Raw genomic sequence first — 26,969 nt, 5'->3', positions numbered from 1 at the left:
ACACCACTCCCAAGCCATGTTAACAGCACATCCCTAAATCCCCAAAACTAAACTGTAGGAGGTGACTGCTGCGTCCAGCCGACACCACATTAATGGAACTTTTCTGATTTTGGAAAATGGTGCACCTGTTCCTATGGAATACAGTAATAAACCTATAATACTTCTGTAGTCTGTTTTTTTTGTTTTGATTCTATGTGGGTTAATTTTAAATATTAAAATAGCTGCGGTATTTCCTATGCACCAAGGGCTCCCCGACACTGCATTACTGAACACCATAAAGGGTTAAAGTTCATCTTGCCTAAGTGAATCTGGTAGTTTTTTTAGTTCATTCAGCTCATTCAAAGCTTGCTTCATTTCCTGCTTAAAACTCAGTTGGTTCCATTGTCCAGATCACATTTCTTCTAAAGATGTTGGAGGATTTGCTGTCATCTTTGTACAACTTCATCACAGATGTTCATCACAGTTCCAGAAAGTATCCTGCTGTCTGTATAATACAGACTCAATGTAGTTTACATCACAATATTAACAATTAATCTCTAATTTCCAAATAAAAGTTGCCATCTTCCCATCTGGGTTCAAGTACTGATGTTGGGCAGGGCTAATGATGATGGGGTGGTGCTGTGTGTGTGTGTGGGGCATGGTTAATGATGAGGTCGTGCTGTGTGTGTGTGTGTGTGTGTGTGTGTGTGCGCGCGCATGTGCGTTGGGCAGGGTTAATGGGGTCATGCTCTGTGTGTGTGTTGGGCATGGTTAATGATGGGGTCATGCTCTGTGTGTGTTGGGCATAATTAATGATGGGGTCGTGCTGTCTGTGTGACGTAGCAGGGTGGAGCTAGGCCGTTGCGGAGGCTCAGGGCTCCAGGCTTGTCCAGAGCAAAGCAGGGCAGGACAAAGTGGTGAAAGCAGCAGGTGAAAGTATACAGGTGCTGCTGCAGGTGGGTATTGTAGAAGGATATAGTGCCATGCTCATAATCCAAAAAGATGCCGATCCTTAGAGGCTGTACAGTGATTCGCACGTCTGGACTCCACCCGTTATGCAGGAACTCATACTTGTGTCTGAAGAAGAAGAATTCTGCTTAAACATTGTGCTTTTATAATGCTAATCTTTATTGGCTGCACTGATCCTATGTGTGCGCATGTCCCTTGTCCTCAGCCGAACTGCTGTAATCAGACACCCACACTGACTAATCCTTCAGAACAGTGAGTTTCCTAGGCAACCACTAGGTCCTTAGCAAATATGTGTGTGAATGCACCCTAAGACAGCACCACAAGGACTTCTAATTATGTTGGAACTTGAGCTTCTCACTTCATGTGTGGTAAGAAATGTATAACTACTTCCAAAGATCAGTTGTATCAGACAGAGCTGCAGTGACTACACAAATGTCAATGTTTAGATATTGATTTGAGCTTAGTTATGTGTTACTGTAATAGACATTACAGTGATGATGGCTGATGTGAGTTATCTGTATTGGAGAGCTCAAAGAGGCGATTTCTGGTTGGTTTGTATAAAGGAAGTATGATTGGTCTGGTTTACCTGGAAGGTGTGAGAATGTGTCTCATGCACCAGGAGGTGGTATTAGCACCCAGATAAGAGCTGCGCTGGGTGTCTTCATAGGCCACGCCCACACGATACTCTGTCTGCTCGTCAACCTCCACCTCCCAGTAGTACTGCCCACGCACAGGCATCAGGTCCCCCAGCACAGCCACACAGCTACATGCACATATATACACAGGTTAGAGTATCAGCACACATGCACAAATACACTCACATTACTGCCACTGAGCTGTACATACACACATGCACCGGTTACAGTATCAGACCTGCCCCTCAGCTGCACATAAACAAAACAGAATAGAAAAATAGAATCAGCACACACAAATACAGTACGGCATCAGCACAGCCACATGACTGCTCATACACACACACACACACACAGAAGGGGAGTATAGAAACCCCTGTTGGGTGTGAGAGAGATCCTCTTTGTTAAGGTGTGTGTAAGGCATGAAGATGGATGTGTTGTGTGTTAAAGTGTAAGCTATGTACATGACATTGCTGAGATCTGTGTATGTGAGGTGAGAACAGCAGCAATGCATGTTCAAGTTTCAAGTTTGGTTTATTTATCACGTACACAGTCATACACGGTATAACTCGCAGTGAAATGGTTTTGTGAGTGCTCTGTCCAAACAGGAAAGAAACAGGGGTGCATAAGGGAAATAAATAAATAAATAAATTGTATGTATATATATATATATATATATATATATATATATATATATATATATAAACGGTGTATGTACAATATATGTGTAATATGTATATATACACAATGGATATATGTGTATCTACACAATGTACAATTCCAGTTTACAACATACACGTGTGTGTGTGTGTGTGTGTGAGAGATCTTGCAAGTGTGTAAAAGACAGAGAGGAAGACGTAGCTGAGTATGAGAAAGCAAGAGTGAGAGACCTTGCGAAGGTGTTGTCACTGAAAGCAATGTCACTGAGTGGAAGGTCCTCATCCAGGTAGAACATGGTGAAGCCATCGGCCGACACAGACAGAGATGGGTGAGCGGTCTCCCGCAGAAGGTGGAAAAATGTACCTACACACATGCAACATACACTATACAGCAGCTGGACTCTTTACACAATGTATGACACACAATAGCCTGCTGGAGATTTATTCCAATTTCATATTATGAAGTTAAATGCTTGAAAGAGGACATTTTTGACCCCAAGCACTAGTCATACCTGTGGTTGAGATGGTGATCGGCTGGCTTCTCTCACTTGGTCCGCCAATGTTGACAGCTCGGACATAGATAACATAGCATTTCCATGGCTGCAGCTGGGCCACACACTCACAGGTGGGAATCGCAACAATAGATCTATACACATCCAATTCCAATACAAATGTGAGACTTTCCTACTTGTCTGAGAATACATGCAGTCAATCATGGTGTAGTAAGGCTACCGCAGAGAATGACTACTTCACTGAGGTTCTGCAGCTAGAAACATCCACCCAAACACCCCCTAACACCACAAAAACTCAACAAGAAACCCTAGTACTGACTGAGACAAAGCTTTTTTCCTCTAAGCTACTTAGGGAAAATTTGACTTGATATAACAATTGAAAAAACTCCACAGAATGCTCCAGCATGAATGTCCAGTGCCAGTGTGTGTGACTCACTCGGTCACAGAACTTTTGCTAAGACTGTTCTCACTTAGCTCCAGTGTGTAGGACTCCACGGGGTTCGTGTTGCCCGAATCCCATCGGATCAGTGCCGCGTCTGAGCAGCTTGTACACTCTTGCTCCCTTATCACAGGAGGAGAGGGTACTGGACTCACACACACATGAACACATACACATAGAATACTGGGCTTGCACAATGTTCACAAGAGACACTGGAAAAAAACAGGTCTAAACTGTGTGGTATTGGTTTTGTGTGTGTGTGTACCGGTCATATAGACAGCCCTCAAGCTGGCTGGGCTGGTGTGTGTGTGTGTGTGTGTACCAGTCATATAGACAGCCCTCTCACTGGCTGGGCTGATGCCTGTGGTATTGGTTGCAGTGACCCAGAACTCATACTGCGCATTGGGAAGCAGCTGCTGCATCACACAGTGAGTCTCCTTCACACGCAGCGCAGAGACTGTGGACCACACACACTCTTCTTAGCACAGCGACTGTGGGCCACATATGCATACTCATCTTAGCATTGAGACACATCTTAGCATAGAGACTGGGGACCCCCCACAAAAGTCTTTGCAGAGATTGTGGACCATACACGCACACACACAAACACATCTTAGCAAAGAGACTGGGGATTTCATACACATAAACACACTCATCATTTGATGCAATTGCTCAATGCTTTCATGCTTTGAGGGTAGGAATTTTCAAATTCACACAGATACACAATATATACAACATAGGCAAGGTAAACATCTCTAAGCAAATAAGCACCTCAGTTTTCAATACAAACATCTGCCATGCTTGTAGACACCCATGTAAGAAAACAAGGCCTGTAAACTTTTTTATCATGTGCTGGTTAGGAAAGAACCTCACACTTATGCATCTTGTTCAGGTTACATAGAGGGCTTTTTGAGGCCAACAGGGCCACATTAGGTCCTTACAAGCCTTGACATCAGGGGTTTGGTGACTCTAAAGTGACTCTAAAACTACAGAAACTTCTATACACAGACTCTAAACACAGAATACCTTAATTTGGCTGTAACAAATGAATATTTTTCTTTACATCTAACAATCATTTTTCTTTTTACAAGATGTTCAAACAGTACCTTTGAAATTAGTCAGTATTAGTATAATTATTATTAGTAGTATTACTAGCATCATCTTTAGTAGTGTCATTAGTATTAGTAATATTATTATTAGTATCACAATTATTAATACCTTTAGTATTAATATTATTAGTAGTATAATTAGTATTATTATTAGTAATATAATAATTTTTAGAATTAGTATTAGAATCATTTGTATTAGTATAAATATCATTATTAGTAGTAGCAGCATTAATATTAGTATCATTAGTATTAGTATCATGAGGTGACAGGGAATGACTGAGGGGACAGGCAGGTTTAGAGAACCAACAGCTGTGAGTGAGCTACATGTTCAGTGAGAGGTGATTTACTTTTGTGTCAGTAACCATGGGCTACCCTCAGGCTTGTGCCAGTACCCAGCTTACTCTGAGGTGGTGTGAGGTAGTCTCAGTAATCACATTTACCCTCTTGCATGGTTCCCGTAGTGCTGTCCTCAGAGATATGGCGGCAGTAAAGTTCGTAGAAGTCAACCGTGTCATCAGAGAACAAACTCCAACACACACGTAGAGTTGAAGCGGTGGCAGAGTTAGACACTTGTGGGTTCATTACTGGAGCTGAGGGAGCTTACTCACACACATGCACACACACACACACACACATACGCACACGTGCGCACAGAGTAACGTACCCGCCACACACTGCCTAGAGAGCAGTACTGGCAAGTCTAACTGATGGCTTAGTTATACCGGGTCAGGCATGGGGAGGGGGTTTAAAAATGCCTCTTATTGATGTAGAATGCTCATTGTTCTTTACTTACTAGTGGAATTTTATTCTGCTTTTTAATGAAACATCATTTGCTTTTTCCAAAGTGAGTCTAACAAGCTGTATAGACAACCTTATTCCTGTAGACACAACCCTAACCCTGTGCAGATAAGCAGCAAGCTTCAGTAATCCAGATCAGTTAATTTCAGAGTCCTGAACTTCAGGAATCCAGTTTGAGTCCTGAACAGTCCTGTGCAGTCCTACACCCTGTAGTCAGACCCTGCTATTCTGCGTCTGGTCCAAAACCCTGTAGTTAGACACGGCTATTGTGTCTGCAGTCTTAAACCCTGTAATCAGACCCTGCTATTGTGTACAATCCTAAACTCTGTAATCAGGCTGCTGCTATTGTTTGTCTGCTTTACCATTTAAGATTTCAGAATGAGCTGAAGCTTGCATTCTTAGCTTGCAACTTCAGAGAAGGTAAGCATGGAATTATTGAAGTATACACTGGCCTCACCTGGTACCACATTGATCGATTCCATCATCTGTTTAACATCAGAGAAGTCTGTAGAGGGTATCACAAAGTCCAACGATATAGGCATCTTCAGGTTCTCCTCCTCTTTGGCAAAATCCTTGATTCTGATTGGACAGAATATGTCCTCTCAATCCCTCCTTATGGGGAAAGGAAGCCCAGCATAGCAGTGCTTTTTCTTAGTTTTATGATGTAAAACACAAACACAGAAACAGCATACTCCTGCTCATGCTCTCTCACACACAACTTTCTCCTGCTCTCTCACACACAAGTTTGTCAGATAAACTGGCACAGACTGAGTATAACACCATGCTATTAAAATCCCAGCATGCATCATTATGAATTACCTCTTAATAAGTGGCATAATTGCCTGTCAATCAGAGATAAGATGGTGTAAGATACAGAAACATAGTGAAACTCTGCATACTAATTTAACCATAATCTCATGATGACAAAGATGCTTGTCAGATCTGAATAACTGAGAAAAATAACTGAAGTAAACCTGATGATCTAACCCAAACCCTGATGATCGAACCCAAACCCTAATGATCTAATCCTAACCCTGACAATCTAACCCTAATCCTGATGATCTAACTCTAACCCTCTGCATGTGAGCTGACCTGTAGGAAGGCACGTTGTTCCTGCCAGCGGTTCAGGTCCTGTGCTTTCTCGATCAGCTCTTTAGAAGCGTCAAGTGCACGGCCGCAGGACAGAAGCTCCCCGTACAGTGCCTCCATCTTCAGCTTCTTCTCATCCTGCAGTGCAGTGATGCGCTCATGCCTCCGCTGGGACAGAGTCTGCAGGACATCGTTATAATGCTGCTCCAGGTTCTGCTCCTGTCGGCCAAAATTCTCCTGCAAATCCAGAGTGTCTAATTTCAGTGGTACTGCATCTTGCTGTCTGATATTGCACCATCTTCTAATCTAATATCAGAATGTGTTATTACATCACCAGCCATCTTAAGAGAATGACTCGTTTACCTTTCTTTCTTAAATTTATAAAAAGAGCCAAACAGATGCAAAAAAGAGCAGCACCTCCACGGTGATGAAGATCTCCTCCAGGTTGCTGGCAAAGTTCTCCATCTGTGTGGTCCTTTCAGAAAGCAGGCTATTGCACTTGCTCAGTTCACTCTGCACAAAACACACACAAACATGCACACATGCACACCCACACACAGACACAGACACACGTGTGAGTGGCCCAGTCCTGAAGACTGACAGCAATGTCTGTGATGGTGCTGGGAAACCATCCCTACCTTCATGTAGTGTGTGGCAGTAGGAAGCACGAAAACCTGGTGCTGGCTATGCTCTCCAGAGGCTTGGAGGGCGGAGTGGGTCACGGCGCCGCAGTCAGTGCAGAATGCGTCTGCCGGCTCGGTTGGCTGATAAGACGTTTTCTTTCTCACCATCACAAATGCATCTTCATCTGCTTGCTCCTCCTCCTCCTCCTCCTCAATCACTGCCATCTCCTCTGCGATCGCCTGAAGCCGACCTCTTGACTCATACAGGTCCATACTGCTGGCTGCAAATATGCTTGTTACTTGCTATCATGCTCTGTCACAGCCTGGGAGTGGATCCCATCGCCCCCACCCCACCCCACCCCACCCCACCCCACCCTACTCAGTTAGAAGCTAAGAACTCAGGCATTATTACAAAGACATTAAGTGTGCGAACAAACACTGGCAAATGTTCCACAATATAATCTTTCCTTCCCCAAGTGTATATTATTAAAATGTTATCGCCATAACTTGCTCCAGGAGCCGAGACCGTTGTATCTGAGATATGGTGAATGTAACGTAAAGACACACTTTCACATACACACAGAGACTAAACAACTTTCCTTCCTGTTCATTGTATGCAAAAACTTTTCCTCACCCTCCTATTTGAGATGTGCAGGATTTAGGCTCTTTTGTCTCACGGGCTCGCGGAATCCCTAGGAGCGACTGCCCCCCGTAGCATTTTATTTCAGCAGATCGCTGTCGTGTGCCTTCTTATCTAAGCGAAGCAGAAGCAGTCTATGCGGAATGGCATGTGACATGTACCGAATATAGAGCGAAGACATGCACTGCTCTCACGTATCACGGTAAGTTCATGTTCCATTTTTACTTGCACACTGAATCAAGTTGACAAACAGATACCGTTATAAAAATTACTGTCCTGATATTTTTTAAAGAAAATAAATTTGATCAGCACTATAATACAGATTCACTGTTTGAGTTGGTAACATTTTAACCCCATGTTAATTTTCATTTTAACCCCATGTTAATATCAACGAATTCCCCAACACGCAATTCAGGTCAGAGTTGAACAGGAAAGAGAAAAGAGACGTCATAGCAAATGGCGGATGTTGTGAATACACCTGCAAACAGAAAATGAGTAGTGCCGATTCCGAGCGTTTGGACAGTTTGGAAGGCTGGGTCGCAGTCAAAACAAATATATTTGATGAGAGTGAGACATACAAAATAGGATTTATCGTAGAATGGAATGTTATTGAATCCAAATTTGCTGTCACTTGTCATAACAGGACACTTCAGCGACAAAGACGCAAACAAGATCCTGCGACCAGAGAAAGCGAGACAAGCTGGGCTGGATTATTCTCCGTTTCTGATTTACAAAATGTACACCGCCAGTTTTCGGGGATTGCGGATGTCCTTTTGTCGTGTTTCCCTGATTTGTCCGACTTTGACGAGGGGAATATATGGGACTTGATATTTTTTAGCCGTTCAGGCAGTCAGAGCCAAGAGGAGGAGAAGGATCTAGAGTCACCTTGTCGCCAGCTTGAAAAGTATTTCAGTGCAGCTATTGACGTCTGTGGCCGTAAGATTGTACTGGATACTTTATTCAGTCAGGACGAACAGGACGTGGAGGAGTACTTCGAGAATCTTCAGGAGTTTAAGAGGAAATCAATGGAAGACGAAGTTATCCGAGCCAAGGAGAGAGTTCGCTCGGTGAGCAGTGAATATGGCTCATGTTTGACTGTAGAGTGTAACTAGTAGTATTAATTAGTATGCACGACCACAGAGAATCACGCCAGTCATGGCCTGGTCTCTGAAATCGAAACCGAAAGCAGAATACTCTTAGACTACATTCAATCCTGTTCTTGTGCTTCATTTTGTTTCGTAAAACGTCAGTTTGAAAGGCTCTGGATTAAACAGTGTCTTGCTCGTGGTAGCTAATCATTTTCTTAGTGTAGAGTCTGATGTGTTTACTCTTCGTTCTTGTGTGTTCACGCATATTGCGCAGATTTTACGTAGTCATCGCACTGCTGGCGGACTTATGCAACTGTTAAAGATCTATGAAGAAGAGGATGAGGTTTACAAAGATTTAGTTGCTGTGGCAACGCAGTACTACCAGTACCTGCTTCAGCCCTTTAGGGATATGAGAGAACTTGCCATGCTCTACAAGATGGAGATCCAGGTACTCACTCACTCACTCTCTCTCTCACAAACACACACACACACACACACAATTTTCTTTCTCTCCTCAAAGGTAAAATAATGTTTGGCTGTGTGTGCATAGAAGTCCCTGCAGTTTGAGGAGCTTGGTCCTAAGCGTGTGGCTGCTCTGGAGAGGGAAGTGGAGGAGTGGTGTAGGCGAGGCCAGGAAGCTGTGTGTTCCATTCAGGACATCACTGTCTGCTATTTTACTGACACAGCTACATCCCTTGCAGGTTACACTCACCTTCTCATTCACTCAGTCACATTCTTTTTCTATTTCTCTCTCTCACTCACACACACACACACACACACACACTTACACACTTTTTGTGTTTGTCTGTGTGTGTGCGTGTGTGCGTGTGTGCGTGTGTGCGTGTGTGTGTGTGTGTGTGTGTGTGTGTGTGTGTGTGTGTGTGTGTGTATGCACACATGTGTAGTTATGCTGAAACAGATGGAGGAGGATCGGAAGAGGTTTGGTGCAGCATCCTGGGCAGTAGCCATGCCCAGGCTTGAGAAACTGAAATTTATGCTGGCTAAAGAGACACTTCAGCACATGAGAGCCAAGGAGATGTGCCTGAACCGCAAGAAGGAAGGAATTAGAGAAAAGGTGTGTGTGTGTGTGTGTGTGTGTGTGTGTGTTTGTGGCTTCTATGTAAAGCCTAATTTATAAGATAAAATATCCTTTTCAGAAATTAGTTCGAATGCCATGTTACTCAGACGCAAGAGCAGATATGTAAATGTTGTTTATATAGTGTCACAAACTGATGATATATTAAGCAGGATCAAAGTAAAAAACAAACAATCCTGTCATGTAGACTATTTAGTTATATATTAATGTGGTTATGTGGTTGTGTTGTTACATAGTTACATACTTATGTAGCTACTGACTTCGTTACTGTATTGTCTTTGAGAGGGATTAACATGTATGACCTTGTATTTGTGTGTGAGGGGGAAATAATTTGTTGAAGTTTTTCAGACACTCACCAGCTATGTTTACAGTACTTGTAATTCTATCTTTAAAAATCATATTTATATATAATACAGGTGTTTATATCTTATTTTTTCCCAAAATAACAACTGAAATATTTGGTTTTTCATACACATCATGCTGTGATTACATTACACTATGTGATGTGATGTAAGAATGACACAGTAATAATACATAATGTTTTCTCTCCCCCTCCTCCCACTCTGTAGATGTGTGATGAGAGTCGGGGTGTGTTTGAGGTGGATTCATTAGAGCTACAGTTTTACGAGGCTCAGCTGGAGTTGTACGACTGTAAGTTGGAGATCCTGAAAAATGAGGAGCTACTTCTGATGGCACAAATCCACACAGTCCAGAGGCAGATTAAAGGTAATGCCCATACATACCACAAAAACTCCACCAAAATAACCCTACACCTAAATCTACTCTCCCAGATCTGCACACTGCAGAGTAGGGCTGGGTATCCTTTGGCTTTATTCTGATACTGGTGCTACAATTGTTGTACAATTGTTTAAAATGGTGCTGGGACCTGAAATGGTATGTTTGGGGGTAAAAAAGGTTGATGACATTATAATAGAATATAATTATAATAGAATGTCTTTTTATTTGTAAGGCAGATTTTAACAACGTTTTATTTATATACATATATACATACACACACACACACACACACACACACACACACACACACACACACACACACACAGACAGAATGGATTATCCTACCTTGCATGTGGTTGTTTTAAATGCCTGTGTGCATCCTCAAGATTTGGCACTAGAATGAACCATTTTTTATGAATGATTTAACTCTACTCTGATTGGCTGGTTTAGACATCTAAATATCTTACATTTCTTCCTGATTTAAGATATCTTAAATATATATTTTTGGGTATCTGAAAAGAAGCTATTACTAGTGCAAATTAAATTGTAAATATCTTAAATATAAATCAAGACTAGTCAAAACTGAATTAAAGATATCATGGGTTTGATTTAGGACTAGTCTAAAGTCCTTTTAAGACATCTCCATGGAAATTATGGATATCTTGAATGTGTTGTTAACTAAACCTCTGTTGTATTTCAGATATCTTGAATGATCATTCCTACTACTCATAATGAGTTCGTGAATATCTTGAATGATTATTCTGACTAGTCAGATGTATGGATTTCTGTAACCTATTTTAGCACGAAAACCTGCCCCCTGTGGTTCAACAAATAATACACCTTGTTAGATATAAACTACTATAGGGTTCTGTATAAACTTTTCACCCTAACTTACGATTGAACTTATATGGTACAACTGGCTGCAGACATTGTGATGTTAAACTACAAATATAGCAATTTTGTCTGCTATGCAAAATGACCTGTGAACTCTTGTATTCTAAGTTTTTATATGTAGCGATAATAATAGTAAAATAGGGTTAGGGGTAGATTGAAAAACACATTTCCTTTGGGTACTGTTTTTTCCTTACATTGCCCTGCACGCGTTTGGTATAGAAAACTTTATAACAAATCTACAGCAAAACAATGTTCCAGACATCGAGCAAAATATTTGTAACCATTTTGTGTTACACAGTCCGTGATGCATAAAATTTCTGATATTTGAAAATGTCATTTACACTAGACATTAGAGAATTAGAGATATCTCAAATTATCATTTTGGATTTGTGTCGCTTCAAATGAGGATTTCGAAAATGTAAGATATTTTGACTAATCAAAATGTAATTGTAGATATCTTAAATTGCCGTTCTTAGTAGCAAGATTGTAGATGCAGATGTCATTAATTGTAATTTTGAATAATGAAATTCTAAATCTTACTAGTCAAAACTCATTTGTAGAAATCCAAAATTTTATTATGGATAGGCAGACAAAACCGATTATATGTTAAAACCACTTGCCATATTGGAACTGCCCCTCTTTTCAGTGTTTCGCGAGTGAAACTGTCAGGAGTGCAATCTAACAACTTGTCTGGGATCCTGTTAAATATGAACGTCGTTGATGCCTGTTGCTCCATTGTTTTGTTCTTGAAAATGTCTAAAGGAATTGAAGTTTTGGCTATGCACATCCATGTTAATATTGCCTGGGCTAGAATATGGACTGATTTATGCAAAGGATGGGTACATAAATATTAATCAGACATGACTGTTATGTAACAGTTTAGGAACAGTTTTTAGGAATTTTTTTTTCTGTTTTTGTGACCGTTTTACATTTGAAGGAGGTGACGATAGAGTTTGAGGTTTGTTATGTCAGTTCCATGTGAACTCTCCATATTCATTTATGCCAAGATAAATGGCTGTCCTTTTTTTATGACAACTTTAAAGTATTAACTACTAGATAATGGTAGACGTCTGCTGTCATTAGAGTAAGTTTGACGTTACCGTTCTTGTGCTACCGTGTCACTGAACCAGAGTAGCACACCAATACATTAACACACTGCTGTTTGTGCCTGTGATTGTGTGCATGTATTTGCATGTGTGTGTGTGTGTGTGTGTGTGTGTGTGTGTGTGTGTGTGTGTGTGTGTGTGTGTGTGTGTGTGTGTGTGTGTGTGTGTGTGTGTGTGTGTGTGTAGAGCTGAAGGAGGAGGTAGTGTATTATGACACCTGTGAGGATCCTGCAGAGCTTCAGGGTGTCCAGGCTGACAGTAGCCCCGCCCATTCTCGCCTGAGGCACCGCCTACTGCTACTGGAGAGCAAGAGAGCAGCATCTTCTTCCAACAGAGCTACACTCCGGAACAAGAGGGTACACACACATGTGCACATTTAATTTAATCATAAACTAGGTTTGGATTTGTATGGGAGATGTGGAGTAGGAATTGTGAAGCAGCATCAGTGATATCCAACACTAGCACACCATCTCTCTCCCTTTGTGTCCTTTTTAAAGGTTACAATAGAATACAGAATTGTTAGTTAAGCAAGAGCAGTTAATTATTTATAAAATAAAATAAGTACAATTTAGCATAACATTTACAAGAGCTCATTTAGGAACTGAAGTTTTCTATTGGTTAAATCTGCATGAATTTCCTATAGAACAAACTGCGTAGGTAATTTTCTACTTCAGAGTTCTAGGTCTAATACTTGATTTGGAAATGCTGTGTATGGGTGTGAACTGCTGTAGGAGAAATGTGTGGAGGCATGGGAGCTCCAGCAGAGGGTATCACAGGAGAGAGCCGCCCAGCACGTACAACATCACGCTGTACACCTGGTGAGTTACCATGGCAAATTACCTGCTGTGAAACCATGGCAACAAGTAAAACAGTGCCAGAAAATTTTGTGTAATATGTGTGAGATGTTCCTGTTCTTGTGTGTGTGTGTGTGTGTGTGTGTGTGTGTAGAAACGGGAAAAAAGGAAAGAGGAGGAGGAGAAGAGGAAGGAGTGGGTGGAGTTAGAGAGGCAGAAGACTCTGAGTAGACTGCGCTCCTTTAGAGAGGTAATTACTCACAATCTCTTTTTTTTTGCCTCTAAAGCTCATTTTACACCAGAAGTGGTACGACAAGTCGCAGCTACTCTGTGACACTGACAGAGGCAACTCGCTGCAGTATTCCACATGTATAGGGACACAATGCAAAATATTCCCACCGTGACTATGGAAATGGGGATGATCTTTATGGTAGCCTACTCTTGTGGGAAAAATAATAAAATATCTGTTTTGTTTATTGGCCTAGATTGCATGATATAGCAAGAATACCTTTCTACTGTTTCTAGGTTGAAACCGCTGGTTTGCTGCGTGTGGTATGCAGTAAAAATAGACCCAAAGCATATTTTTTGCTTGATGTGAACTTTACTGCTGTAGTTTACAAAAGAGAATATTGCTCTTCACCTCTGTGTGTGTCTGTGTTTCTGTGTAGAAAAAGAGTGGTCAGTATTTGTTGAAGAGGCCTTGCTCCAAGCCAACAGCTTATGGTTCTTGTCAAAATGACTCCTCTCAGCCAATGTCAATCATCATGCTGGCGCCTCCCATGGATGGAGTCTCTCAGAGTTCTGCCCTTAATACCAAAGAAAGAGGGAAGGTCCTGATGCCAAGAGATGTCCCTGTAATGTTACCCCTAGGGGCAGGAGCAATGTCAGATCACACATTTACCCCAGTGCCTTCAGCCCCTCCTCCTCCTCCTCCTCCTCTTCCCCCTCCCCCTTGTGAAGCACCACCTTTGCCCCTCAGTGAAAGTGAACCTGCTACATTTCCTGCCAAAAATACCCTGAAGCAGTGTGCAGGTGAGGCTCCAATGAGTAACTTCAGAAGGATTTTGTGTAATAATGACTGATTATTGGTTACTGATTATTGCCTGATTTGTGACCAGGCTCCATGGATGAGGTCCTAGCCTCACTGCAAAGAGGGCAAGTTCGCCTGCGCAAGGTTACCCCTAATGCCCCAGGCATTTCCACCCAGACGTCCAGCATCAGAGACAACCTGCTGTCAGCCATCCGTCAAGGCGTGACCTTAAAGAAAGTCCCACCCCCACCAGGCCCCTCCCCCTGCTGTGAAACTGATCTGCAGCAGAGTATCAAAGCTGCCATGCTGAGGATGAAGAGGGTTTCCAACGAGTCTGATGATGAAGAACATTCAGACATTCAATCAGGAGACTGGGACAGCTAAAACTGTGTACTCTCACTCTCTCTCGCGCGCGCTCTCTCTCACAAACACACACACACACACACACACACACACACACACACACACACACACACACACACACACCTCACAACCTAGTTTATTAAAAACACCCTCCGTTAATAGGTGCAGTATCACATCATAGATAGGTGTACAGGTAGAGATTAAGTTACAGGTGGAGTTACAGAACATCTGGTGCCATTTACGCTTTGCCACTTCTCCTCTACACCATTCCTTAGTGATCAGGCTCTGATCAGAGGGCCACTGCTGACCAGTATATGGCATACTGTCAGTGCATTGACACTGACCTGACAGGGGAGCCATGTAATATATGTAATGGTTGTACATAAATAGAATACCATAGTTGCAGAACAAAATACAGTAATCAGAGTACAGATATATTTTAAAATATATAGTGATTACCACACCAACATATTTGGAAACTGTTAATTGCACTACCATTGATGACATGTTAATTATCTTGGTGCTGAACTAGATCATTCAGCCTAGGTTTGTCTGGTAAGACAGTTGTGTGCATTTGATTTCTCTCATGTGCTCAACACTGTCCCTGTGTTCGTCCCTGTGTCTGTGTGGTCCTTCTGTTGATGCCTGTGTGTCTGGGCATGTGTGTGTCTGTGTTGGCCTCTGCCCTGTTCTTGTACAGCTCATAAATTTACCTGCTAGCTGAAAGGTATTTTGAGTAGACGTTTGTATGTGTATGTGTATGTGTATATGTGTGTGTGTGTGTGTGTGAAATATATATATATATATATATATATATATATATATATATATATATATATATATATATATATATATATATATATATATATATATATATAACTTTACCTGTATTCCTACTATAAGGTGCATTCACAGGGATATGTGTTTCTATTGCAGTGGCTGGTATTTGAATATGTGGCTTCCTGAATTAAATAAGACAAAGAATAGTAACATAAAAGGGTATTCAGGCTTTCAAAAAATATTTCATTTGAATGAAAAACCTGAAATTGAATGACTGATGTTTGATGAAGGTTTAGTTGGTGATTGCTGTGTTATTAAAAATCTCCCATGATAGTGAGTGTGTTTACATGCACTAATCTGATCATAATCAGATTTTTCCAGTTGTCTGATTAGTCAAGTTGTCATGTAAACAGGATACTTCGATTTCTTTGATCGGAGTATGGCATAGAGATCAGAATGGCATAGAAACTGTGGTCTGAATACCCAGGTGCATGTAAAAGTGTTGATCAGATAATTGACAATCTGATTTTCTGCAGTTATGGGATTATTAAGTGCATGTAAACATATTCACTGACACAGTCATATTCAGTTATTAGTAGTCTTATGGAATACAAGATATAATGGATCTTTTGGTTTTTGTGCAGTAGGCCAGCTGCCTTACCATATATGGTAATTAAACAGGTTATAACCCTCAGCATTAACAATAATATCAACAGTGTAAAAGAATACACGTTTACAGTTCTTCTTATCCTTTATAGCACTGAATAATATTTGCACATTCAGAATGTGTACAGCTCTAACAAACCTGTAAACCTTTGTGTATGCTTACTCTGAGCTTGGTTTAAAGGTATTCTAGCACTGAGATGTGTTGGTGGAGTCTAGTGATGATGCAGAAGTCTCTGCATGATTCCCACAGAGGCAGTGAACAAACAGTTGCAGTGTTGATGTATTTCACTAAATAGTTTGCAAAAACTCTGCCTTCCACCCAGTGTGCCCCTGTATGGCTGCATGTCTTTTTTACTTAAGACACATCAGGGAGATTTTGCCCAGACCATTTTACATGCACTCACACAGTCTTCTGTGTCTTGTTTTAAAGTGAATGGGCAGCAGGTTAATTCTTTACTTCACTGGAGAGCAATACAATAATTATTACATGTTGTCATGTTCTGATTAGTCTGTTTTTTTTGTTTTTTTTTCACACAATGTGGTTTATTTTAATTTGCTTTGGACAACTGCTTTAATTAAACATACCCTAGACCCAGTCCTGTGTGTGTGAGAGACAGTGTGGGTGTGGGTACGTGGCTTCTTAATTCCTAATTTTTATGATACAGTTTTGTTAATTTATTATATTTGTGCCAAACGCTGTGAAATGAAGCAGTGAAATACATGACTGGATTATTAGGTAAACGGAAATTATTAAACTGGATCTAAAACATTTTTAGTGTCAAGAAATGTTCAGGGAGAGGATATAAAACATACTAGAAATGTTTAAAAATTAAAAGAAAATTCAAAAATACTAAAGGAAGAAACAGCCTCCTTTTGTTCGTATTAAAGACCCAGTCTAATTAGGGTTATGTTCTTCTGGATCCACAGTGTACATTTACAAAGTGCCCTAGGAATACTATTTCAAAGTCCCCTCCCACACATTCTGTGCTCCTGCTTTCTCACACATTGAGGAGTCTTGAGACAGATCGTATATACACTGTATTTGGATTTAATTACACTGATGGTGTTGATATGAATATGAACATAAACTTTTTACATGTTTAAACAATTATTTTAACTTACTATGCTCTCGTTAATGATCCCCCTGAACAAAGCCTGCTATAATCTAAATTCGAGCTATTACTATTGCTGTCACATAGCATTTTGCTAAAGCCAGAGTTTAATTAGGGCTAGCTAGCTAATTGTCAGCTAGAATACCCTACCCTAACCAACAAAGCCGTCTCCATTTACAGTCTATGGGCCCAACCGACAAAGCCGTCTCCCTTTACAGTCTATGGGCCCAACCTACAAAGCCGTCTCCATTTACAGTCTATGGGCCCAACCGACAAAGCCGTCTCCATTTACAGTCTATGGGCCCAACCGACAAAGCCGTCTCCATTTACAGTCTATGGGCCCAACCGACAAAGCCGTCTCCATTTACAGTCTATGGGCCCAACCGACAAAGCCGTCTCCATTTACAGTCTATGGGCCCAACCGACAAAGCCGTCTCCATTTACAGTCTATGGGCCCAACCGACAAAGCCGTCTCAAGTTCCACAATTCCTTCAAATTGCACTGGCCAATGCAGTCACTCAAAGGAGTTGTTTTGAAAGGCAGGTGTCCTCTGCCATATGTTTCATTTCCATATAGCGTAGTGCCAACATGCCAAAGAGGGACTGAACACTTGCTGAAGAAAAGCGTGTTAGCTCGCTAGCTAAGAAAATCTTTTCATTCAGTGGTTGATTTGTAATCGGAAGTTTGGCCGTTCAAGTTGTCACTGTTGGGCCCCTGAGCAAGGTCCTTAATCCTCAACTGCTCAAGTTGTATTCAGTCATAACTGTAAGGCGCTTTGGCTAAAACCGTCAGCTAAATGTCGTAAATGTAATGTTATAAATGTTATACGGGAACGGCTCCTCGTTTGCAGCTGCTCATGCACTGTGATAGTTCATGCATCCAAAAAGATATTTGTTATTTGCCGCCTGAATATTTGTATTCTTCTTACTATTTTTGCGAACCTGCGCACAGAAAAGTGACGTATGGAGTTGTGCCATCGATTCACGGTTAGGATAGAGTTATTGTGTGTGAAAGCAAACCAGCGATAATTAGCCCTTCCCCCAAATGAGCCCAGAATGTTTTCGGGACAAATGTGAAAACGCCCCAAGACTCGTGGGTAACTTTGCTTTGAAAAGTGCTGGGGTCAAGAATGCGGACCGGGTGAATTTGGAAAGTCGCTCTCCCTTTTCCTCAGGCACGCACGTTCAAGGAAAATAAATCAGTGCTGGGACTGAAAGTTAGAGGTTCATGTAGCCTATCCTCAGTAAGGTTTGAACTATTTTTGTGGTACCACTGTTTGATTAAAAAATAATCTGTTTCGTTTTCCGGAATATAATTTGTGTTGCGTTTATTATCTCGGCATCGTGAGAAAGTACAAGAACGCGTTTTTGTTGTCTGAAAATTCTATTAGCCTACTCGAATTATTATTAAATAAATGAAGCAAAGAGCTTGTAGAGGAAACACTTTACCCAGTTGAAACAGAAATGCAAATCGATTCATCCTACGGTAGTACACTTTCAACAAGTATCTAAGATTAGGGTTCATCCTCATAGAATACATTCCATTCCACCAGCACCCGTGAACGAGGCTCATTTGATGCTGAAAATTCAGAATAATTTACATCGGTATTCTCATTGGCAGGTTCATACAAGTACAGTTGTGTTACTCCGATTCTCCCTGCTTGCGCCTTATATTCAACACTGCATGAGTAGCGTAATAGACTGAGAGTCTGTGACGACGGGCTGTCAATCAAGCATGGCCCCTGGACTATTAGGACCACGCCCAGATTAGTGTGGTTGGCAGTTTGTTATTTTGTTTTCTTTATATTATTAATATAACACAGTAAATCGTTAATATGGTACCAGAAGGTAACAGATTTTTTGCATAAAAATAAAAACAACTTTTAAATGCCTGATAAATATTAAAGCTTTTTAATAACAGCAATTTAAAAAACCCATTGTGATTAAAAGTTATTATAACTTTTTTTTTTTATCATTAGAAAACACCTTCGCAGGGAGTGTCTCATACCTCAAGAAGGAAAAAAATCTATTTATTTATTTATTGCACAGTGCTCCCTGGGTATTAGAATTTATTGAAAACATCACCATAGGAAACATAAAATTAATTTTATTGGAATCTGATGATTCCAATAAAGGAATGTGCCAGCACTAAAACTCAAAAAAGCATCTCATTTATCATTCAGTGTTTAAAATTGATTTCAAAGTATTTTGTCAAATGCTTGGTTTTAGCATTATTTTAACCTATAAATTCATGGGCTTTTTATGTTGGTCCTACTGAATCCTAAATACATGACTACCAGATGCTTAGATAAGTAGTTAATAAGTGAAGATACAGCACAGTGTTTTCAAATGTTTTCTAAGTGTATTCTAAATGTTATGTATTTTAAAGCAATACATTACTAAATACACACCTGATAGTGTGACAGGATGGGTGCTGACAGAATGTGCAGAACAGCCCTCAATAGTCTTCATGAAGTTCTTCAACCTGTCCCTGTCTAAATCCATCATCCCTCCCTGCCTGAAGTATGTAACAATAATCCCACTACCAAAAAAGACAGCTATCAGTAGCCTCAACAATTAACATCCGTTTGCACTCACTCCACTCATTATGAAGTGCTTTGAGAGGCTGGACCTGCAGCACATCAGAGGCAGCCTCCTACCCACATTCGACCCACAGCAGTTTGCCTACAGAGCAAACAGTTCTACAGATAATGCCATTACCATTGCTCTTCACATTGCACTCTCCCACCTTGAACACCAGGGGAATTACGTGAGGATGCTCTTTATAGATTTCAGCTCTGCTTTTAACATGGTCATACCAGGCTGATTTTTCATTAAACTCACTGATCTGGGCTTCTCACAACCCTCTGGATAAAAGGACTTTATGACCAACTGCACTGTTTAAATAGGCACTCACCACTCCTCCTCCCTGACACTCAGCACTGGGGCACCACAGGGCTGCATGCTGAGCTCTCTTCTCTATCTATACCCTCTACACCTCCGACTGCGTCCCTACACATCCCACAAACACCATCATCAAGTTCATGGACGATTTGACTGTGGTGGGACTTCTCAGGAGCAACCGACAAAGCCGTCTCCATTTACAGTCTATGGGCCCAACCGACAAAGCCGTCTCCATTTACAGTCTATGGGCCCAACCGACAAAGCCGTCTCCATTTACAGTCTATGGGCCCAACCGACAAAGCCGTCTCCATTTACAGTCTATGGGCCCAACCGACAAAGCCGTCTCCATTTACAGTCTATGGGCCCAACCGACAAAGCCGTCTCCATTTACAGTCTATGGGCCCAACCGACAAAGCCGTCTCAAGTTCCACAATTCCTTCAAATTGCACTGGCCAATGCAGTCACTCAAAGGAGTTGTTTTGAAAGGCAGGTGTCCTCTGCCATATGTTTCATTTCCATATAGCGTAGTGCCAACATGCCAAAGAGGGACTGAACACTTGCTGAAGAAAAGCGTGTTAGCTCGCTAGCTAAGAAAATCTTTTCATTCAGTGGTTGATTTGTAATCGGAAGTTTGGCCGTTCAAGTTGTCACTGTTGGGCCCCTGAGCAAGGTCCTTAATCCTCAACTGCTCAAGTTGTATTCAGTCATAACTGTAAGGCGCTTTGGCTAAAACCGTCAGCTAAATGTCGTAAATGTAATGTTATAAATGTTATATGGGAACGGCTCCTCGTTTGCAGCTGCTCCTGCACTGTGATAGTTCATGCATCCAAAAAGATATTTGTTATTTGCCGCCTGAATATTTGTATTCTTCTTACTATTTTTGCGAAATACTATTTTTGTGGGACTTCTCAGGAGCAGATAAAACAGCCTACAGGGATGAAGTCCAAGGACTAGCAAGGTTTTGCTCTAAGAACAACCTCATCCTCAACTCTTCAAAAACAAAAGAACTCATCATCAACTTCAGGAAAGACCCCGACCCTATCTACACCAATGCAGACAGGGTAGAAAGGGTACCCGATTTCAGGTTTCTGAGCATGCACATCACGAAAGAGCCCTCCTGGACCACCAACACTACAGAAATAGTCAAGAAGACATAGAGACTATTTCCTGAGACTCCTCAGAAAAAACAATCTACAGGAGAAGCTGCTGGTATCCTTCTACCACTACTCCATTGAGAGTGTGGCGAACCGACTACTCAGCCGCAGACAGGAGAGCCACTCAGTGGGTCATCACCACTGCCCTCCTTGGAGGACCTTTTCAGCTTTCACTGCTTCAGAAAAGCAGCCAGCATACTCAAAGACCCAACACACCCAGGACATAACCTACTTGCTCTGCTGCCCTCCGGGAGATGTTTCACTTCCAGTTCTTCACGGACAAGCAGATCTAAGAACATTTTCTACCCCAAACCTTATGTGAACTGAACACTACCAAACACCAGCATGGACTGTTGAGTCCTTTCCCTCACATACCTAGCACACACTCTTAGACCCCTGCACTGATGTCTGTTTATTTTGACCATGTGTCCATAAGAGCAGCATCTTACTCATATATGCATATCACTTTATAGAACACTGAATCCTGTACATATGAACATTCTCATCTGCTAAATATACATACTATATATTTTTGACTATAATATTTAATTCCACCATTACTAGTATTTAAGAACACTGCCTCAGCAGTGTTACATATGTGCAATTTCTCAATGCCATATTTCAGGTCTATGTGATATTTGTATTGCACTCAGCTGTAACATATAAAAATATAGACGATATCATGTTATATCTTATTTCTATTGTTGTTTGCTATGCATGAACACAATTGAGATTGACTGAAATTGAGTGGCAATCAATTAACTAATCCATCTATGGCACTCAGCCATTATTAGTTTTTGGTAATTGGCCATTGTAGTATTCTGCATAACTGCTTACACAGATGGAAAAGATGGCTAACATCTTGTGTGGCTGAAGGTCTCTCTCTGTCAGTTTTTCCTGTCAGAGTTGGTGCACTTTCTATGAATTGTCTAGTCCAAAAATAGAGACTGGGTCCTGAATTTTATATAGAAAGTCCTAAATTGGGACATCCACAACTGTTTGAAGGTTACAAGAAGATTCTACGATCTTTACCCCAGCGCTTGCACAGTAGTGAAGAAAAATAGTATTTTTTATAAGGAATTGTGTGTGGAACCTCTGGCTGTATGATATTGTGTTGGGAGGGCGTGTTTTGTTATAGGCTGTGTTGTGAGGGTGTGCATTGTGCTTGTAGGGACTGCAGAGGGTTCAGAAACGCACCTCTTGTTCTGCCAAAGTCATTGTGCTTCACAGAATTCCAACAGCTGTGTTACTATGGAAACAGGCCATGTGCAAAGTGATAGCCTACACCGAAATAATCAGAACTCCCTAATAATATTAAACCAACTGGCCTCCACATACATGCATGCACAAATCTACAGACAGCTGGTCTGCTCTAAGCATAAGGAAGTGACAGGATTTGTGTTTAAATCAACCGTTTAAATAAACACTTATACTGCACCAAATATTAGTCACTGTAGTTCAAGACCTTCTGTGGTTTCACTTGGTGCAATAGCCCTTACAAGTGAAATCCACTGTAGTTGGAGTATGTGGAGGGGTAGGGTCACAAGGGTTGCTAACGAGTTTGGATCTCACAGAGGTGCGCACGCACGCACGCACGCACACACAGAGCTCCATCAATAACGTGTGTGTGGGATCAAGTTACCAAGGCAACTTGTCCTCTCACCAATCTGCAGCAGCCATCTGTGGGGGGGGGGCTTTAAACTCCCACTCACTCCAGTGTGTCATCTCACCTCTTCAGATACTGAATACAATCTCAGAGGCAGGCTGTCATCTGCTCCAAGCATCTCCATGACCCCCCCCCACACACACACACGCCACACTAGCCGCCTCTGTCTGAAGAAACCAGTCTGTTGAAAGGAGTCTTGTAGTGACATTAAATCACATCTGTAGAAGGTGCCAGCAAATCACCAGTAAACAACCTGAACTGAAACAGCAACCCTCTCCACCTGTACATTTTATATTTCAAGTGTGAAATGTACAGAAAAATCTAATTTTCATAAAGTAAAAAAATCTGTGGGAGAAAATTTAGCTTTGTGTTCCTAGTCCTTGACTCAGATGCTTTTCACGTTGGTATTGGCTGTCAAAGCTTTACTGGTATCTGAAAGTCCATGCAAAGACATTCCTTATAGTAGGAAGGACCTGTAGGACATTAGGAGAAGATCAGCAGAACATCAAAACAGAGCAGCTTCTGCTGCTGCCACTAGGCTAGGAACACAAACAACTTTGCTTGATATTACTCTGATAGGGTGTTCATAGCCGTGAAAGCTGTATGTAGACCATAGCCTAGCGAAACACTGTTCTCCACACCAGGACTCTTACACCCACTGACAGTCTCCCTGGCTCACAGCCCTGTCCTGGTTGACCCAGCAAGAAAAAAACAAAACAAAACACAGGGAAGATTTTGTATTTAAACTATATTTATCACAATTATGAATTATCATCATGTTGATCAAGGGAAGAAGAAAAGAAAAGAAAAACAAAAAGGGGAAACCAGTCATTTCAGGAAGAAGAGAAAACGGTCCAATGTCCTGAACATTAATAGTAAGACCCTGTGCATGTGTACACGTGTGTGCGCGCTGAAAAGCAGATACAGGATAATCCATTTTGAGAGGCCATCACTGTTTGTGTTTAACACACCCCAACACACACACACACACACACACATATCAAAGCTCCAAGCCCACATTATTCTACAAAAAGTACACTTCCCTTACCACATAGCAGCAATGACTGACACAAACACACGCACGCACGCACCCACACACAGACAGACACACACCCACACACCCAACCAAAACGCCACCATACACAAATACTCGTGAGGGAAGCACATGGCTCACAATTACAAAAGTTAAGACAAACTTTGTTCAGCAAAACAGACAAAATGTACATCGTACATGCACAATTCTTTGATCACAGCAATCATAAATATAGTTTGTAGCATAGATTTGGGTTTTTTCAGATTTCTTAATTCCACCGAACAGAATTGCCAAGAAAAGCCTTTTTGCAAATACAAACTTAAAAATTGTATGTTAAATATTCCCACTCCTACTCCTGGTTAGAAGCCCCTCCACCTCTGAAAGGGTATTGCACTTCAGTCTGAGTGTAAGCTCTTGAAGCCCAGACTGGCTTCACCTGCACTGGCTTCACCCGTGTTCCCTCGGCGTGCTGCCGCCTCCACCTGCCTCTGGAATGCCAGGTGCAGCAGCTTGATGCAAACACACAGGTTAGTGAGGGACCCCTCATCAGAGCGCCACCCCCAGGCACTTTGTGACACTGCAGTTCATGAATATGCATATCAAACCACCACACACCATCCCAGCACCCTGAGATCACAAACCACAGACCCCGCTTTAGTAGTGTATTTACTGTAGTGTGTGTGTGTGAGAAAAGCGTTCTCAATCCAATCGTTCACTCTGTATTTGTGTTACTGAACCAGATACCACTAGCCCTTATTCTCTCTCTCACACACACACACACACAGACAAATGATTCACCACATTTTTAACAGATTCAGCTGAGTGCATCAGCTGTGTGTTAGTGTGTGTGTGTTAGTGTGTGTGTGTGTGTGTGTATATATATATATATATATATATATATATATAGATTTATGGCTGTCACTCCCTAACATTTGAGCTATAGTTGAGCTATTTGACTGGGTGCGCATGTGTATGTTGTACATGTGTCTGTTGAGATTGAGAGGGACTGTATGTTTGTGTGAGCAATGTGTGCATGTTTGAGTGAGTGTGTTCAGTTATCGATTCCCAGTTTGGAGAGACCCTGGCGGACTTCGTGCAGTTCGTCGATCTTCCCATCCAGAACGTCCATGAACTTCTTGAGCTCTGTCTTCATGTGGCCGTGCTTCTGCCGGCTGTCCTCCACCTCACCCTGCAGCGTTGCCACCTTTCCCCGAGACTCCTTATTGGCCAGCTCTGCTGCCTGTCAACACACCCATAAAATCAAATCTCCAAGTAAAACAGATGCCACAGCATTTAGCTCACCAATTAATCAGACTGAATATACAGTCAATAAGACTCCAGGGGAAGGGTGGGGGCATTAACCTGGACTACTTACTAAACACAAACACGCACACACATACACACCCACCACATACACACAAACACACACAGGAATGACATAAGCAGAAATAGAGAATCTAAAGTTAAACTGCTGCAGGGTAATATGAACTCCTTGCTGAAGTTCAGACCAGTTCCCCCACAGAAAGCCTCCACCCAGCTATCTACATAAGCTGCTCAGATTCTCACCAGACTTTTATTTGCAGGTTTAGTAATGTTACCTCTATCTAGAATTATGTAAGCATGTACATACTCACAGCTTTACCAAACATCTGTGATCAAGGAATGACAACTGCAAACACAAGGTGACAGGTGTGTGTGTGTGTGTGTGTGTGTGTGTGTGTGTGTGTGTGTCAGTCAGTGAGAGGAGACAGTTATGGAAGACATGAAGTAGAATAAATTGTTAGAGGCACCACCCAAAACACCATCTGAAAGGAATGTATTTTTCCTTTGGAGCTGCACACACACGCACAAGCGTATATACTTGTTTTACATTAGCAGTCATAAGTCTGTGTACTGGAAGCATTGTTTTGCTGTTATGAATATTATATAAAGAATGTTATATTATTTTTACAGAAAATATTTACAGAAAAAATACAATATAAAAAACCTATTTTTTGATAATAATAAAATAATTTTTTTTATTATATATGCATGCATAACCATAAACAGTTAGTTAGCCATTTGCCTTAATTCCATCTTTATGAGGTGTTTGGTTAACAAGATTTAGCAGAAAATCACCAAGTTTCTGAGGAATACTCCAACATTAAACCCTTAAAAACATTTTCTTTTTCAATTTTGAATGGTTTAAGTGGTGTTTTGTCATCAAGTGTTTGGTTTTAGAGTTTCCGATGGTACAAATATTACAATCCATTCTCTGCCAGAGGGCATAATCTGAAAGTCTCTAAATGCCTTTAACACCCAAACGCACTACTAAGGAGGAAAAGTAATCTTCAAGCTCTGCTGGGCTACTGCCTCCATTATAAAGAGACAGAGAGCAGACTTCATCTGCCTGGGATCATTACACCGCTCCAGCTGAAGTTGTGGGGAGGGTAGTTGTGCATTTCTGCACATCCATTTCTTCTGCAGAAACATATGGAGTGCTAAATGTCATTTTATTTTATTTCTTTATCTGACTTGAACTTTAGGATGAATTCATTTTGCTTTGGTTGACCATTTCACTTAATTCTTTTGAAAGGTTGTAATTTTCATTATAAAAGGTCAAATTTCTAATGGAATACATTTATAGTTGTCTGCCTATATGAAATACATATATCATAAAATGAAAAGCCAGATTGTGCTAATAAAGGTGTAGTTTGTCATACAAGTCCTGGTAACAATATAAAGTGAAACTCTTGACTGGTAGCGTATATTTGTTATGACTTGTAAATTTATGATCTATAAAGTACTCATTTGCCTTTAAATTTATGACTATTAAAAGACAAACTACAAAACTAGAATTTACATTCTGAACCAACCAATGTTGTGCAAATAAGTCTACACCAACTTCTGGTGGTGCACCAGTGTGTGTCCACAACTTAGACATGAGTCTAGATAGTGAGAGTATACATGAGTTAAGTCTACAATACAGGCTTCAGCTATCTTATAAATGTGCAGCTATTCTTTACTATGCTGATAAATTGTTCATCAGCTGACCAACAACAGAAAAGCAGCGCACACATCAGAATTACTTTAAAAGGACCGGAAATGCTAAGACAGT

General features: G+C 41.2%; 3 protein-coding genes across 5 annotated transcripts in view; 1 reads left to right on the top strand and 2 right to left on the bottom strand.

Annotated features, from left to right (window-relative positions):
• Positions 1-205: 205 nt before the first annotated feature.
• Positions 206-7,581, bottom strand: fsd2 (fibronectin type III and SPRY domain containing 2). The gene is made up of 13 exons (XM_027009838.3): positions 7,444-7,581; positions 6,825-7,090; positions 6,604-6,699; positions 6,190-6,423; positions 5,917-5,939; positions 5,555-5,676; positions 4,740-4,898; positions 3,513-3,647; positions 3,188-3,335; positions 2,752-2,885; positions 2,471-2,603; positions 1,535-1,711; positions 206-1,056 (listed from the first exon to the last, which is right to left on the bottom strand). The coding sequence occupies exons 2-13, from the start codon at positions 7,080-7,082 to the stop codon at positions 789-791; spliced, it is 1,887 nt and encodes a 628-aa protein (XP_026865639.2). The 5' UTR covers positions 7,083-7,090; positions 7,444-7,581; the 3' UTR covers positions 206-788.
• On the top strand, positions 7,526-16,599 carry whamm (WASP homolog associated with actin, golgi membranes and microtubules). Of its 3 annotated transcripts, XM_081715960.1 has the most exons (11): positions 7,526-7,651; positions 8,093-8,516; positions 8,812-8,985; positions 9,088-9,238; positions 9,443-9,612; positions 10,203-10,359; positions 12,558-12,727; positions 13,103-13,189; positions 13,320-13,415; positions 13,834-14,197; positions 14,284-16,599. In XM_081715960.1, the coding sequence occupies exons 1-11, from the start codon at positions 7,629-7,631 to the stop codon at positions 14,577-14,579; spliced, it is 2,112 nt and encodes a 703-aa protein (XP_081572086.1). In that variant the 5' UTR covers positions 7,526-7,628; the 3' UTR covers positions 14,580-16,599. The 3 variants fall into 3 exon arrangements, with proteins under 3 accessions (XP_081572086.1, XP_081572085.1, XP_026865637.3); XM_081715959.1 differs by lacking the exon at positions 7,526-7,651 and having other exon boundaries at positions 7,876-8,516; positions 9,091-9,238; XM_027009836.3 differs by lacking the exon at positions 7,526-7,651 and having other exon boundaries at positions 7,878-8,516.
• Positions 16,600-23,568: 6,969 nt separating this feature from the next.
• The window catches only part of homer2 (homer scaffold protein 2), an 18,568-nt gene continuing 15,167 nt past the window's right edge, over positions 23,569-26,969 (bottom strand). Inside the window, exon 9 of the mRNA XM_027009885.3 lies at positions 23,569-25,112. Coding sequence (XP_026865686.2) covers positions 24,924-25,112 — 189 coding nt within the window. The 3' untranslated portion in view covers positions 23,569-24,923. The remainder of the gene's footprint in view (positions 25,113-26,969) is intronic.

Source organism: Electrophorus electricus, chromosome 6 (genome assembly GCF_041902795.1).
Source record: "Electrophorus electricus isolate QZ-2024a chromosome 6, ASM4190279v1, whole genome shotgun sequence".
In the NCBI taxonomy this organism is placed as follows: domain Eukaryota; kingdom Metazoa; phylum Chordata; class Actinopteri; order Gymnotiformes; family Gymnotidae; genus Electrophorus; species Electrophorus electricus.
The sequence above is the reverse complement of the archived record's forward strand: the minus strand, read 5'-3'. Positions and strand labels throughout refer to the sequence as shown.

Coding starts and splice junctions, on each gene's coding strand:
- fsd2 (XM_027009838.3), bottom strand. CDS start 7,082: ATGGACCTGTATGAGTCAAGAGGTCGGCTTCAGGCGATCGCAGAGGAG. Junction 3,648..4,739: donor TACGGGAACCATGCAAGAGG/GTAAATGTGATT, acceptor TGTGGTCCACAG/TCTCTGCGCTGCGTGTGAAG. Junction 1,712..2,470: donor AGTGACAACACCTTCGCAAG/GTCTCTCACTCT, acceptor ATGTGCATGTAG/CTGTGTGGCTGTGCTGGGGG.
- whamm (XM_027009836.3), top strand. CDS start 7,941: ATGAGTAGTGCCGATTCCGAGCGTTTGGACAGTTTGGAAGGCTGGGTC. Junction 8,986..9,087: donor TCTACAAGATGGAGATCCAG/GTACTCACTCAC, acceptor GTGTGTGCATAG/AAGTCCCTGCAGTTTGAGGA. Junction 12,728..13,102: donor CTACACTCCGGAACAAGAGG/GTACACACACAT, acceptor GAACTGCTGTAG/GAGAAATGTGTGGAGGCATG.